Raw genomic sequence first — 16,175 nt, 5'->3', positions numbered from 1 at the left:
TGAAGTCGCATGAAGATGATCTTCAAATTGGAGATTCGCCGATGCCGAGGCAAACATGCCAAACATGCCAAGTCTATCCGTTATCATTGGGCTGCGCGATACCTTACACAGGTAACTTCCAGCACAATATTGGTTTGATTGAAGCATTGATATAGTGGTCGTGTTTCTATATCCGATACGGTATCTCCTTGTCCTAAAAATCCATCTATATAAACTCCAAATGGTATCATACAACAAAAACCCGCGCCCAATGTCGAGAAACAAGCTCATCCCAATAGACAATTCCGGAAACCCAATTCTTGTGGAACAGAATGAGGACCTGACTCAGAGTGGTCGCTGACATCTTGAACCTCAATATCCTCTGCTCCAGCAGAGTAATCCCAGATGTGTTGACCAGACCATGAAGCCAGCTGATCCGGGACTGCAGCACCAAGTATAGGGAGGAAGTTCCCAGTCGTGATGCTGCAGTCAAGCCCAAGCACAGACTTGCAACGCTCCAACAATGTTGGGAAGAGATACGAAGGCGAGCCACGAATCTGAGATAGCGTGTGAAGTATACCCCACAACAATTCGTTCGGGTCAATTGTCGACTCGGCCAGACGGTGCACCGCCTTGGATCCAAGAGATCGTGTAACGTCGGCGACAGAAACACCCATATCGAAGAGTTTCTGTTCCTAAACACACAAGTCAGCATATAAAAGTACAGTCTCGTCTGGGGAGCTTACCATTCCAATGCCGTGCGCGTCGACCGCGCCCTGTGATGCAGCACCGATCACGCCCATCACAGCTTTGCCTACCATCACCGGAAGGTGGAATGGCAATACTGCATCATCGCGTGAACCGGGCTGTGCGCCATGACTCATGGACAACTTCCACATCATTGCTTGCAACCACTGTTGGGTGATCAATATATCGACTTGCTGAATCTCGAGTACTCCCTCCAAAGAGATTGGTTTGCACAAACTCGACTGGATGGCTGATGTTGGCGGTCTTTCTAAAATGCTGTCTCCGCCCCCAGCTGATACCCAGTCATAAAGGTTCGGTGTTAGTTTCTCGAAGATGTTGATCAGATTGATAAACCCATATGCCAGAATCGGGTCACCCGAGCAAAGAACCTGTGGCTTATGAATCGAGCTGCGCAGCATGACAGGTTTCGCCTGCTGGAGAGCATATCCTCTACAACAAAATAAATCAGCACCAAGTACCTCAACAACAAATTCACCACTCACCTCTCCGTAATAAACAAAAGCCAAAAGACTCTCCGTCTCTCCTCGGCCTCCTCAATCTCAAACTCTGCATACGTAGCCTCCCGATGCAACCCAAGGCTAAAAGCAAACGAAGTAGCCTGACACAAAAAGAACCAAGCATGCTCCTGCCTATCCAAATTTCCATAGGAAGCGAACAAGAAGAACGAAGTCAAAAGACTCTCCGTCCCAAGCTCCTCCAAAAGATCACATTCACCACGCGCCCTCACAGCCTCCGCCAAAAGCTCCTCCCCAGACATCAAAGACTGCCCATCACCAATACTCCGCGACGCAGGCTCCGGCACCGGTGCCGCCCCATCCAACTTCAACTGAATATGCGTAGCGGCACATAATGCCGCCAAGAATGCATACCGCTTCGCGCCCAGCCGCCCGGGCTGATGACAATCCAGTCGGAGCTGATCCCCGCGCACAACCGGCATAATCGGGAACAGATATTTCAAATAAACATTTACGTGCGCGAGCAGGATCTGCGACGAGAGTCGACGGGGAGCGTGGAGATAGCCATAGCTATAGCCGTTCGCGGATTCGACGGTTGACTCTGTTGAGCCTGGCGAAGAGACGAGATCTGGTGGTGGGAGGTTGGAGAAAGTATCCGAGAATTGGAATTGGGCGTCTTGCACGCCAAATGGCGAAATCGGTGAATTGAAATGGTAGTCTGAGATATCGGCATCTTGATCTTTTTCTGTGTCATTGGCGCCGGATGGATGGATTGGGGCTAGAGGGTATAGAGTGCGGAATTTGGGGCCTTTGCGACGGAGGACATCGCTGTAGGAGCAGGAGAGGAGAAGACGTTGACATTTGTCGCATGGGAGTTCGCGGGAACATTTAATCTTGCGGCGGCGACAGTTGTCGCATGCTTGATTTGAGGCTTTCATTCTTAGGATTTAAAGGCGAATGTTAAAGGTCATGGTATTTCTTTTTCGCGGGAGGACTAGTTTCCGCGAGTATTAGTGTCGTTATAATGTTGAAACCTGGGGAAGGGCGCGCGGAGAGAGGAAAACCCCGCAAAGGCCCATGCACACACAGCGTTGATGGCTTGTCATGTAGTATACCATATATGAACTCATTCGCATCGCTATTATTACTCTCGGCCCGACATCTAACGTGGATGCCCCGCAGATCCGATCGTTCCTGGAGACCTACAGGGACTCGACCATACTAAACATATGTACTCCGTACCTACACATAGGTATTATATGCTTCTCTTCACTCTGTTCTTCGGTGCCTTTGGCCCTTCAACGCTATGGCCCTTTCACTAAAATATTATAGAACTCAGGGTCAACCGACTCGGCCCGTACAATGTAAGCGACATCAACAAACTTGGAATTGCCACATCTTAAACGAAGCGCGTGGGCCAAGTCGGCCATGACTAGCCTCTCTAGTTGACTTCAGGCCTTGTCACTGGCTGCAAGATGCGCGATTTTCCTGCCCTGATTAATTCGATTAATATGGGAAGTGGACACTAACCACCGCTAAACCGTGCTGGTTCCGCATCTCCGCTTTCCCAGCGTCTCAACACTACCCGATCCAATCAATTTCTTCACGGCTTCTCTTAGTTCACACATAGCTTTGAATCTGGACCTTTCCAAGTGCCGACAGGGCTCGTCTTCGCTTTCCTCGGGAAGCCGAACGTAACGTTGAAAACACACCCGTGGAAAATGGGCTACATTATACGATGTTTGAAGCGTACAGTGTACAGTGCCGACATACAACGTATAAATACTGCGGTTGTTAGTGGAATCAGGGAACAAAAAGATCCCGAGGTTCCTGCGAGCTTCTCCAGAGTTACTCCAGACTCCAGGTTTTGAAGTGAATCTTGTGCCCACGGCTCTCCCGGCTCGTTATAAGCTTCTCCACTAGAGAGAAAGGACTCACCGCAGATTGGCATAGACTAGTATTGGTTGCATATCATTGCATGATGATGACATTCCATCATACACGAGGAATTTCTAGTTAGAAGACGGACATTTATCGGACAGCTGGCCAATCATTGGTGTGGAATTCAATGATCGGCGTTTTCTACGCTGTGGAGAGGATTATCCCAATTATCGTGTTGCTACTACCTCACTATATTGTACTAGTCACTGTGTACTACTGACTGTTCTACAATTTAGGCAAGACGTTGTGGGACTATGGATGATCTTGCATGGGCTCAATATGATCGTTTTCATTACATACAGCTGGTTATCTGGTCTCAAGCGGCAGCTTCGGGATTGACATCTTTTGTACGCAATGATTGAATATTTCTAAATATATTATTTGGTAGGACAACGATTCTCGAAATGTATGGCTTGTGTACTTTGCTGGTCACACGTTATACAGATCTACCCTATTCATCCGCACAAGGGACGCAAGGGGTCCAACACTAGTAAACTCCGCATATCCCAGCCCCAACTTGTTTGTGAGGTCTAGGTCAACCAACCCCGCAAAAACATTCAACCACTCGGGAAGGGATGCGATTCGGAGAATCAACGGAAATATTGTTCGGCAATCGGGATGTCATCAGTCATTCCTGCTATGTATCACAGCTCCCCGATTTCTCCCCGTAGCAGACTATAAGAGCGTCCCTCGGACATGCCTGTTGGCCTCCTGGTTTAACATTCAGTAGCAATCATGCATGGTTTGAAGAATCTCCTAGCAGGTGTTGCGCTCTTGCCAACAGCCTACGGTGCTTTCTCGACATCCATCAAAGCCTCAGGCTCCAGTTCAGTCGCGTCTTCAACCTCACCCGCATACTCCCAATTCACCATTCCCGCTGGCGCAGATGAGGGCGCCCAGCTGATTGCCAACATCGATGATCCCGATGCTATTGACGCCCAGAAGGCTTGTCCCGGGTACAAGGCGTCGAACGTGAAGGAGTCGGCCCGCGGACTGACCGCTACTCTGAAGCTCGCGGGCAAGGCATGCAACGCCTACGGAACGGACGTGGACTCCCTGGACTTTTCTATTGAATATCTCGCCAACGACCGGTTGAATGTTCAAATTGTCCCGACTTACATCGACTCCTCAAATGCTTCTTGGTTCTTGTTGGATGAGAATACGGTTCCCCGGCCTAGCGCTGCGAAGCATGCGTCGAAGAAGGAGAGTGATCTTGAGATCACTTGGGCTAATGAGCCTTCTTTTCATTTCAAGGTGACTCGCAAGGCTACCGGTGATGCTATTTTTGACACTACTGGCTCGACTTTGGTATTTGAAAATCAGTTTATCGAGTTTGTGACTGCTTTGCCTAAGGATTACAATCTTTACGGTATTGGAGAGCATATCCAGCAGCTGCGCCTTTTGGATAACCTTACTTTGACTCTCTATGCGTCGGATATCGGCGACCCTATTGATACGTGAGTCCACAATTCAAACCACTCTGACACGGGCCTACAAACTTTTCATCTATGCTAATCATCCCGCTAGCAATTTGTACGGTTCTCATCCATTCTATTTGGACACCCGCTACTATGAAGTTGACAGTAAGGGCCATCACACCCTTGTTGCTAGCGACAAGGCCGATCAATCCAAGGACTACGTTTCCTATTCTCACGGCGTTTTCTCCCGAAACGCCCATGGCCAGGAGATCATCACTAAGCCCGAGGCCTTGAAGTGGCGCACACTGGGTGGTACCATTGATCTCACATTCTACTCGGGACCTAGCCAGGTGGATGTCACCAAGAACTATCAGCTCAGCACAATTGGACTGCCAGCCTTGCAGCAGTACTTCGCTTTTGGATACCACCAGTGCCGCTGGGGCTACAACAACTGGACTGAGGTTGAAGGGGTTGTCGCCAACTTTGAGAAGTTTGGAATCCCTCTCGAAACTATCTGGTAATGCTTACACGCCATGCTTTTCGAGATTATGAATCTAACAAGGTTAGGAATGACATTGACTACATGCATGGCTACCGAGACTTTGACAATGATAAGCACCGCTACCCTTACAGCGAGGGCGAAAAGTTCCTGGACAGACTACACAAGAGTGGTCGCCATTACGTTCCCATCATTGATTCTGCTATCTACATTCCAAACCCCAACAATGCCTCTGATGCGTAAGTTCAAGCCCTAGTCGAAACAGATATCAGACTGTCAGTTTGCTAAGATCTATTTAGCTATGATACCTACACACGTGGACACAAGAACGACGTCTTCTTGAAGAACCCCGATGGAAGCGAGTATATTGGCGCTGTCTGGCCTGGATACACCGTCTACCCTGACTGGCACAACCCCAAGACCAATGAATTCTGGGCGGATGAGATCGTGGAGTACCACAAGAAGGTGGCCATCGACGGCATCTGGATTGATATGAACGAAGTTTCGTCCTTCTGCGTCGGAAGCTGTGGCTCTCGCAACCTTAGCATGAACCCATCTCACCCTCCCTTCGCATTGCCTGGAGAGCCTGGCAATATTATCTACGACTACCCAGAAGGCTTTGAGCTGACGAACAAGACCGAAGCTGCCGCTGCTGTTTCGGCTTCATCTAGTCAAGCTGCTGCTGCTGCAACTGGAGGCTCGTCTTCCACTTCTTACCTGAGGACCACACCCACTGCGGGAGTGCGCAACATCGAATACCCACCATACGTAATTAACCATGATCAGGCCGGCCATGACCTCAACGTGCATGCAGTATCCCCCAATGCCACTCATTACGACGGTGTCCAGGAATACGACGTGCACAACCTGTGGGGCCACCAGATCCTTAACGCCACCTACCACGGTCTCCTGAAGGTCGATGAAAAGAAGCGTCCCTTCATCATCGGCCGCTCGACCTTCGCAGGCTCCGGCAAATGGGCCGGTCACTGGGGCGGCGACAACGCCTCCAAGTGGGCCTACATGTTCTTCTCTATCCCACAAGCCCTCTCCTTCTCGCTCTTTGGTATCCCTATGTTCGGAGTCGACACCTGCGGCTTCAATGGCAACACCGATGAGGAGCTCTGCAACCGCTGGATGCAGCTCTCTGCCTTCTTCCCCTTCTACCGAAATCACAACACCCTCTCTGCGATCCCGCAAGAGCCCTACGTGTGGGACTCCGTTATTGATGCCACCAAGGCCGCCATGAAAATCCGCTACGCAATCCTTCCCTACTTCTACACCCTCTTCCACGAAGCTCACACAACCGGCTCGACCGTCATGCGCGCCCTGGCCTGGGAATTCCCCACAGATCCATCCCTCGCCGCAGTCGACACTCAGTTCCTGCTCGGTCCCTCGATCATGGTCGTTCCCGTTCTCGCTCCCCAAGCTACCTCCGTCAAGGGTATTTTCCCGGGGCTCAAGAACGGCGAGGTCTGGTATGACTGGTACACACAGACAGCTGTGGAAGCTAAACCCGGTGTGAACACTACTATCCCCGCTCCGCTAGGCCACATCCCGGTCTTCGTGCGCGGCGGCAGTGTCCTGCCCATGCAGGAGCCCAAGCTCACTACCAAGGAGTCTCGCGACACGCCCTGGTCCCTTCTTGCCTCGCTCAGTGGCGATGGTACTGCTTCCGGTTCCGTTCATATCGATGACGGAGAAAGCAATTTCCCAGATGAGAGTCTGGATGTTGTTTTCCGCGTCGAGAAGTCCAGCCTGATTGCGAAGGCTAAGGGTTCTTGGAAGGAGTCGAACCCTCTGGCCAACGTTACTGTTCTGGGTGTTAAGCAGAAGCCCAGTGCTGTTGAATTTAATGGAAAGACCGTTCCTGTTCCCTCAGTGCGTTATAATGCCACTTCGCATGTTCTGGCTGTTAGCGGCTTGGATAAGTTCACCAAGGAGGGTGCTTTCGGTGAAAACTGGACTTTGAAGTGGTAGATTATTGGATTGCAATTATACGCAAAACGCAAGTAGTGGCCGTGCTTGCTTTCGTCTTATAATCTATAGATTGATAGTCACTAATTGTCGCTTTATTCTTATTTCTCCCCTATTCATATATCATCTATGACAGCTTGAGCGTAATATCTACTAGCATTAGACTGCACACCAGCGCAGGAACATCATCTTGCAAGGCCCCAGTCGCATTTCCAAACTGCCTATTCAAACGTTACGATGATACGTACATATTCAAAGTTCCGCAGCGTCTTCAGCAATGATCTGGCATCAGCTGTGATCTTATAGCCAACTGGTCAGATTCCCAAACTGCCCATTCAATTATTCAGATCCACATCCTGGTTGAGAGCCGTCCATGAATGGGATACGGATGCCTGATAAGAAAGATTCTTTATTCTAGGGACTGAAGACTAAACCCCTGAATGAGGTAGAACGAAAGAAGATAGCTAGAGAAAAAGCAAGTACATTATACTTCTCTGAGACCGGTAGAGGCCCATTGCACTATGCGTGCATTACATTGAGCACAATTTGCCAGTTCACCCCACTAACTAAGCATCAAACAGAACGTTCTAGTTTGGATTTGTAGACGGCGTATTTGTTGAGACTGTCAAGGTTGTTGGAAGATGATTTCCGGCACGAGTAAGGGAAGACATTCTCAGAAGGGGTACAGTAGGTGGCTTGTTTGGAGGACGATTCATCGAGGAACAGGGAAGCCTTGAGGCTCGCCCGCAAAGCTGAAACTGAACTTTGCGGAAACCAGACAAGCCGACTACGACCTCCGACTAAAACCCGAGTAAAAGCAACCGATCGGCATATTCAATGAGCCAATGGCATTCAGAACTCCCGTTGCAGTCCCCCATTTGTCGACCCTGGAAATTTGGGGTCCAAGCCCTGGTGATCCCGCGCCCGTGTCAGGGGTTCTGCTGACAGGGATGTTTAATTTCCCCTGAGGATTACATGCAATACTGTAACCCGATTGTAGGATTTGACCATGCAAGTATATTCTTGAACGTAACCTTGTTTTTGTCAATTCCTTTTGCTTTTAACTGTGGCAGGGGGCGGGCATTTAAAGGGGATTTACACAAGATCTCCAGTGTGAGAGCTTGTGTTTCATGGGCTTAGGGGCTGTTGTGCCAATGATTACTGGTTGTTGGCTTTGCTAAATTATTCATTATTGATGTTGGAATCTTTCTATGAGTTCTCATATATGTATATAGTTAGGAGCCCCTTGCATCAAATTTTGCTTTGCAATCTTATCTTGTTTGGTCACTGTTTATCTTTTCAGTAATCAGTGAATCACGGTCAAGATTTCACACAGCTATGTTCACAGCTATGTTGCTTATGCGCTTTGCCTGGCTTGCAGGTTTAGTTGGCTCTGCTATTGCAGCCACCCCTGACCAATGGCGTTCGCAGTCGATCTATTTCCTGCTCACCGATCGTTTTGCTCAAACCGATGGCTCGACCTCTGCTAGTTGCGATGCTAGTATGAGGGTATGGATTCAGATTTCCAACATACATCTGGTGCAGAAGAGTATAGCTAATACGTTGCCTTAGAAATACTGCGGTGGTACTTGGCGCGGAATCATTAACAAGGTTAGCAACCCTCTTGTCGACTAATTGCCTCCCAACTCACCACTTACGACAGCTCGACTACATCCAAGGAATGGGCTTCACGGCTATTTGGATTACCCCCGTGACTGCGCAGTTGACCGAAGACACCAAGTACGGCCAAGCCTATCATGGCTACTGGCAGCAAGATATGTGAATATCAACACAAAGCCAAACGCAAGCTGAAACATTGCTAATCATCTTGCAGCTACGGTCTCAACCCAAACTATGGCACAGCAGATGATCTCAAGGATCTTGCTTCCGCCTTGCACAAACGCGGCATGTACCTCATGGTTGATGTGGTCGCTAACCACATGGTCTGTTGAGCCATCGATTGTTCTCTAGAATCCGAGCCAATGCTGACACTCATCTCAAGGGCTATGATGGCTCAGGTACTGACATCAACTATTCTGTGTTCAACCCATTCAATGACCAAAAGTACTTCCACTCCTACTGCGAAGTCAGCGACTACAGTAACCAAACCAACGTGCAAGACTGCTGGCTCGGTGACACTAGCGTCTCCCTGCCAGATTTGAACACAGACCGCGAAGATGTCCAATCTATGTGGTATGACTGGGTTGGGTCCTTGGTTTCCAACTACTCAAGTGAGTATTTTTCTCGGTCTAGGCTGCTACTGCAATCATGTGAATAAAGGACAGCGCTAATAGAGCAAAGTCGATGGTCTCCGCGTCGACACGGTCAAACATGTCGAGAAGGCCTTCTGGCCTGGCTATAACAAAGCCGCGGGCGTCTACTGCGTAGGCGAGGTTTTCGACGGTGATGCCGACTATACATGTCCCTATCAGCAAGTTATGGATGGAGTCCTGAATTACCCCATGTAAGCTGGCCAGTTGATCGATGATATTGAGAACGGAACATAATTTAATTCTGCAAAACACAGCTACTATCCTCTTCTCAGAGCCTTCCAATCCACGAAAGGAAGCATCAGTGACCTATACAACATGATCAATACAGTGAAATCGAAATGCTCGGATTCAACCCTTCTAGGAACTTTTGTGGAAAATCATGATAATCCTCGCTTTGCCTCGTAAGTGAAAGCTGTTTTCAACATGATTCCATCCATTCTTGTCTGGATGAGTGGATGCTAATACTGTTCCCCCGAATCTAGCTATACCGACGACATGGCTCTTGCCAAAAATGCTGCCGCGTTCACTATCATGGCAGATGGTATTCCCATCATCTACGCAGGACAGGAACAGCACTACAAGGGCGGCAGTGACCCTAACAATCGCGAAGCTACATGGCTGTCTAGCTACAATACAGACAGCGATCTGTACAAGCTCATCGGAAAGGCAAATGCCGTTCGAAACCAGGCCATCTACAAGAGTGACAAGTATATTACTTACAAGGTATGTTCATAAAATCTAGACTATTTGTGGCTTATGCAGAGATCATAAAAGGCGCAAAGACTAATTGAACTTTGTCAGAACTACCCAATCTATCAAGACAGCAGCACGCTTGCCATGCGGAAGGGCGATGCCGGCTCGCAGACAATCACGGTCCTTTCGAACCTCGGTACTGGGGGCAGCTCGTATTCGCTGTCTCTACCTGATACAGGGTATGAAGCCGGCACTAAATTGACCGAAATTATTACGTGCTCTAGCGTTACAGTTGACGACAGTGGAAATGTCCCTGTTTCCATGGCAGGTGGAGATCCAAGGATCTTCTATCCTACTTCTTTGATTGGGACGAGTTTATGTTCCTAGATTTAGTACATAGGAAATTGAGACTAAATAACCCTATCCAGTTCAGACTTGTGTGATAGAGAATTCGTTTCATTGCAATTGCTGCTTTTTCATTAAAATCATAAATCAAGAAAGCCTGGTTGAACAAGTCTCAACTATTTCCGTCTTGAGCTTTTGCTTTTACGCATTCTCCGACTAAGGAAGAAGTGATAGATAACACAGCGTGCATCCAGTCCTAATAACCACGTACCAAGCTTCAACATGCTCCCACCGAGCCACCAACTCCATTAATATCTATGCCCAACCAAGCTCCATCCCATGCCCAATTCCCGATTCCCAAAAGCCTCGTAACATCATCACCAGTCATGCAACGCCCTCGGTACCATGCCAATAGGCATCGCACCCCCGGTGACAGGCGCCGAGTGCTGAAACAAATCCGGAGCCTCAAATGACGACTGCACAGTATACCCAGGCATCAACTGCTGCAAACAGTCGTACCCCTCAACCAGCGAATCGAGCGCTTCGGACGCAGGCATAAGCTGCGAAATATCCATCCCCTGACGAGAATGATGCGTCCCGAAGATGGGTACACTCTTGACCTCCGTAGGCGACGAATGCTCCGAGACAACAGTCGTCGCCTCCGAATAGCGACGCTGCACCTCACCAACTATGCAGGCAATGCGGTACGAGAGGTTATCGCCACTCGGCGCAAGATGCAGCATGAAGCCGCGGACCTGACTAATTAGGGGATCGGAGAGGTTGTAGTCGCATAGTGTAAGGGCTGCATAGCCGACGATGAAGTAGATGTGGTCGATTAAGGCTGGTGCGGAGGAGAAGCGGGTTTGGAGGAATTTGGAAATTATAAGGCGGGCGTTGCCGCAAATTTCTGGAACTAGACGGTCGCTGTCGGGTTGGATGCGTGTTGCTGTGCGGTGTAGGAGGAGTTGACAGAACCAAAGGTTGAGGTCGAGGGTTGAGTCTTCGTTGTTGGCTGGAGGATGTTAATTTGGTGCTGGGGGTTGATATATAGGTATGTCAGCTTACTTAGGAGATGGGCCCATTCCATTTTCCAGCGCTCGATCTCTTCGTACTCTGGTTCCGCAAATTGGAGGCGATGTTGGCTGTGTTGAAGTTTCAGGGCTATGCGGTATAATTGAATTTCTGCGACAATTCTTCCGTCTTCTGGTGTGGCGCCTGCGTGTTCCAGAATGCGGGGACATTGATCAATGTATTGTGGCTGGATATTAACGGTGCGGCCGTTTGCGAGAGCCGAGCTGAGGCTTGGTGTTAGTTTGTGTATTCGCTTTATCAATAGGTGGTGACTTACTGTAGTTGTGTGGCGCAGAGCGTGTTCCACAGACGCAACTGCCCGAGGAGCTCGTCTGTGTTAGGACTATCTCCAGGCCGCGTGTTAAGGAAGTTGAAGGATATTAGGGCATGGTTGATCGAGATCCCGCTCAGCAACCAGTCATCCATTAGTCCTTCTTTATGGACCGAGGTTGAGTAAAGACAAAGCAATGTCAATGCCTGTAGCATATCGCTTGTCATAGGTGGGGGCTTCCACAGCATCTTCGCCACGGCATGTTGTACATGAAGTGAGATATCCCGTACGGTGTGTTGCGGCAAACCAGGAAGATAGCGTGAAGCCAAGAGACACGCAATATTGAAAAGAAGCGTATTTGACCGTTGAATGCTGGACGAATGATTTATTGAGATCCAGTGGCCGAAGTATTCCACGAAACTGTTGACATTGTTAGCGGCAAGAGCTAGTCGTAGAGACGTTCAAACACACAGTTCAATCAACTTCGTGGAGAGCTTAGAATCTACGATTCCTTGAGTGACGATATCTCCGAGGATATCAGCATCCGCGGGAAACTGATCTCTCTCCCCGAAGCATTCCGCTTGCAGATCTCGAATAACCTGTGCTGGCTTGATGGGATATAGCGATGATGGCATACTGTCATTTGAAGCTGTGTCGTCTATGCTGTTGCTTCTCGCCTGCGAGGTTAAACTGCTGGACATACTTGGCGAGTGGTTTACCATCTGCCGCATTAGATGGATCATCTCCCCCATGCCTCTCTCAAGTGACACAAGCCGTTCCTCTATTGAGGGGATAGCGGCACTAGCGTCCGACCAGGTCGATGCGTTATCCTGGAACCGGTCTGTTGTCTCTGGGAGCTCACATTCAAGCCTATAGAACAATACGTGGTCAGCTATAGTTCGATATGCATAACAAGAGATTCCGAGTGAAGCGATCGGGCGTGTGACAATCACAGCACGAATCTAAGGCGTAACCGACCTCAAAGATAAACAGCGACGACAAGAATGACCACGCGGGTCAACATCACAGCGAGTCTTGAGCTTGCGACATGTATTACAAGCAGTCATTGATCGTCTGATGCGTCCTTTGGGCCTCACATCTTGACCAGCGACCGAATCAATTCTGCCGCCATCCTCGGGGATAAGGCTTTTGGTTTCCCAAGAGATAGCACTATTTGCAGGGCCGGTTCTCGTCATTGCATTGGATGTTAGAAGGGTAAATGTAAATATACTGTTTTAAGGAATCATCTATGTCGGATGGGCCGGGAAAGATGGGAAAAGATTGGAGAAAGGGCAGAATATCAATGATCAGCAACTGGACCCTTCGAAAAGCCAAGTCCTAAAGGCCTGAAGATCATTTCATCGTTATCAGGGAGATCCAAGCCTTATAATAACGGATCGCTAGACCGAGTGAGAGCTGCTAGCCAATTGCGACAAGTGGCCGATTACTGACGATATCGAGACAGCCTGCGCAGGTACGTTTGAGCCCGTTCATGGTGGACCTGGGGTAATCGAAAGTGCATCCACCAATCCGATTATCTCCCGGAGGCTTCTAGAAAGGTAGTGTTGGCCGGTACAGACTTTCATCGAGAGGGGTTGATAGGCGCGCATTGGCTATAACCCCTGCACAAATCTCCGACGTGAACCGTAGGAGAGGGGGTAAATTGGCACGGTCTATGCTTCATTTGTCTCTTTGCTTTTATTCTTGACTCGCTCGTCTTATTTGGCCAAAATTATCAAAAGATCCATCGATTTCTCCTATCTTGAAACAGGGTCTTCTATTTGCTTTTTTCCATCCCTTCGGTGAATTCCGCCATATGCGAGACCTAGGGAGCTTGATTTTGCAATCACTTTACTAAATTGATCATTAAGTGGGGAGAAATAGAATCCAAGTGGGGAGAGACAGCAGGCAGAACGAAAGAACATAACTTCATTGGTTAGCATGTGCAATTGTCTCAAAAGAAATGGCTATCAGGATTGGAGGGCCGAAGCAATGTGACATCGTAACTTTAGACCCGGTTAACGACGGGTCTCTTGCCACTTAGTGCATTAGTGCCCCTTTTTAGTTCTCTTTCACTCTTATCCTTAGTGAGTCCTTGATATCGCACATTTCAGCCGTGCCTTTTGGGTTTTAGGCACCCAAAAGCCCCAAAGCTAATCAATCCATGGTTATGTACAATGTATCTTAAGCGAAAGCCAAAAAAAGAGGGATAATGTGGGTGTTGCCGGATATTTGTTCACCTTATCGTTGAGCCGATCGGAATTAAGGGGAACATAAGTTGCCCTGGGCTTGGGTATAGTGCTTGTTCGAATTCGCTAACCCAAGTAATCCAGCCGATATGCAAATGCAATCTCTAAATTGCTAATCGCGCAACTCTGAGTGGCAATGTGGAAATGCGGAAGAATATATAACAGTCACCCGAGGCTTCTTTTTTCCCTGCGTTTGTGCAAGGATCCACTCTACGGAAGGCAATATGACTTTTATGCAGATGGCTAACTGCCTGCCATTCCGGGCGTAGTGGTAATATGTCTTCCACGGAAGTTCCGAGCAAGAAGCGGTCAGATTTACCCAATGTTAATTAATATATTATGATCCTGGTGATCAAATCCCAAACTTTGGGATGTCTTGGCTTGTTGAACTCCGGGGTAATCGGCCATGGACTGGCCCACGACCGTTGACAACGAAGCTAGTATGCATCCGCCTCCACAGTGTGCGTGTTGGTTATCGCCCCATCGTGGGCTCATGCGGGCTATCTTCGTTTAATGCCTGGATTGCGTAAGAGTTTTGACCTGCCAAGTCTGCTGTAGCGGCTGGGTCCGATCAAGCTATTCGGCGATGCGCCTCGAAACGCCTACTGATACCTGAACTTAGCACAATGTCCTGTTCGAGATTAAATCACCAGTAAATCCTTCTACATGAAAAGCCCTGCTCGACCCTAGGTCAGCAAATACCATTCTTCCAACGATCAGTAAGGACACATTGTCAGCTTTCGGTGTGGCGGCTGTATTAGACAAGCCTCAAAATTCAAAAGCTTCTAGAACCCGTCGATCACATCAATATGCTTTGCATGCTGATCTAGGTAAAGCATATTGTGCGCTTTCCAGCGGCGTGATAATGCAAGAGCAGGCTTTCAGTCACGGCGCGCATGAAAGCCACAACCCCTCTTTGGTGATGACGTCGAGAAGTCTACATGGATCAAGAGCTCATTGTTGTCAAATCAAGCTATGGACATGGTTGATGTTATGATGGCTGTCAGGAGATTTGTTTGCTTCCTTGTTCCTTCTCTGCATGTTCCCTGCAAGGCTGTATGACTGCAGACCATCCAATGAATAGGTGCATGAAGCCACACGCGCCTGGTTCAAAGGGAATGCGCGAGTCATTTTACAAAAGCTCGTACATTAGGCAAATTTGAGTTTATCCATGAGCAGACAGGATTCTCGATCTGGTTACTAGCAGATAAGAGTGTTGCGGGAGTTATATCAAATGGAGTATGGAGCAGGTAACTATGTTTCAGAGATAAGGGTCTTCCTAGATTTGCAAAGCTGACCTGTCATAATTATTAAATCTATGCTTTGACCATGTCCTTGGTGGAAATAAACAACACTTGATCCGTGTTCGGGTCTAACGTCTATTATAGCCTCTTAATTTGATGGATACGAACCCGGTGAGTCTAATAACGACCCGCCTAGTTCACAATATCCCTGTCTGTCATCCATACGAGTTGAGCTCGGTCATGACCTCCGATTTGGGTACAGTCTCTCCCGATATTGCAGCAACATACTAGGCCCAGTATCCCGGTATCTTTTGTCAACAGATAGCAGCGTCGTAGCTGTCTGAAGAATTCATACAGATAGATAGTCTCCAAGTCAACTTGCCGTTCACATGAAAATACTCCGTGGCGTTTTCAAGCTTGCCGCGGGACGGCCCAGTCTTTTTAGGTTAGCCTTCGAAGAACATTTCTAGCTTATATGCTTTGCGAAGCTGCGGTGGATTTGCTCTTTAGATTAAACCCCTATTCTAGCGCGCGGACTGTGCATCCCTGTGCATGCTCTAGCTTGGCATTCGCCATTCATATTTATTCGACGTATGAGAGATACTGTCAGATGGTCGGATTTCTTTTCGAGTGCTTCTATCATGTTTGTCCAGGCTGGTTTTCTCTATTCATTTTCTCTTGGATGACCGACGCCTACCTCTCTAGAGTCTCATAGCATGTATAGAAAAAGCTATAGCATATATAGGAAAAACTAAGCTACCCCGGCAATTTTTATAAAATCACTGGTATCCCCTCCCCTTCTCTACCTATTCTTCACTTTTGTTAATGAAACCTCGCCTGGGTTTCTCACAAAATAATCGCGGCCCGGTTCACAGTCAGGAAGGAGCACATCAAAAAATACCAATTGCGCCACTTCTGGTCCAAATTTTGCCGCAAATTCACTAGCCGCAACCATTGGACTTATTTGAATGAATGATTCATTCAAGAAGAAAAAA

The 16,175-nt window shown here is 48.4% G+C and overlaps 4 protein-coding genes across 4 annotated transcripts; 2 read left to right on the top strand and 2 right to left on the bottom strand.

Annotated features, from left to right (window-relative positions):
* Nucleotides 1–266: 266 nt before the first annotated feature.
* On the bottom strand, nt 267–2,140 carry N7529_009949 (putative C6 transcription factor (AmyR); the record flags this gene model as incomplete). Its single annotated transcript, XM_057245476.1, has 3 exons — nt 267–674; nt 726–1,176; nt 1,230–2,140. The coding sequence occupies 3 exons, from the start codon at nt 2,138–2,140 to the stop codon at nt 267–269; spliced, it is 1,770 nt and encodes a 589-aa protein (XP_057093739.1).
* A 1,738-nt stretch (nt 2,141–3,878) lies between these two features.
* On the top strand, nt 3,879–7,037 carry N7529_009948 (glycoside hydrolase family 31 protein; the record flags this gene model as incomplete). Its single annotated transcript, XM_057245475.1, has 4 exons — nt 3,879–4,600; nt 4,671–5,078; nt 5,129–5,299; nt 5,360–7,037. The coding sequence occupies 4 exons, from the start codon at nt 3,879–3,881 to the stop codon at nt 7,035–7,037; spliced, it is 2,979 nt and encodes a 992-aa protein (XP_057093738.1).
* A 1,335-nt stretch (nt 7,038–8,372) lies between these two features.
* Nucleotides 8,373–10,387, top strand: N7529_009947 (alpha-amylase; the record flags this gene model as incomplete). The annotated part of the gene is made up of 9 exons (XM_057245474.1): nt 8,373–8,543; nt 8,607–8,645; nt 8,698–8,813; nt 8,869–8,977; nt 9,037–9,265; nt 9,336–9,498; nt 9,562–9,708; nt 9,790–10,030; nt 10,109–10,387. 9 exons carry the CDS (start codon nt 8,373–8,375, stop codon nt 10,385–10,387), a joined length of 1,494 nt encoding a protein of 497 aa, XP_057093737.1.
* Nucleotides 10,388–10,722: 335 nt separating this feature from the next.
* Nucleotides 10,723–12,883, bottom strand: N7529_009946 (uncharacterized protein; the record flags this gene model as incomplete). Its single annotated transcript, XM_057245473.1, is given in 6 exon segments — nt 10,723–11,357; nt 11,411–11,603; nt 11,616–11,640; nt 11,694–12,107; nt 12,159–12,557; nt 12,666–12,883. 6 exon segments carry the CDS (start codon nt 12,881–12,883, stop codon nt 10,723–10,725), a joined length of 1,884 nt encoding a protein of 627 aa, XP_057093736.1.
* Between the last annotated feature and the right edge of the window lie 3,292 nt (nt 12,884–16,175).

Source organism: Penicillium soppii (assembly GCF_028829465.1).
Source record: "Penicillium soppii strain IBT 18220 chromosome Unknown utg000007l, whole genome shotgun sequence".
NCBI lineage: Eukaryota > Fungi > Ascomycota > Eurotiomycetes > Eurotiales > Aspergillaceae > Penicillium > Penicillium soppii.
The sequence above is the reverse complement of the archived record's forward strand: the minus strand, read 5'-3'. Positions and strand labels throughout refer to the sequence as shown.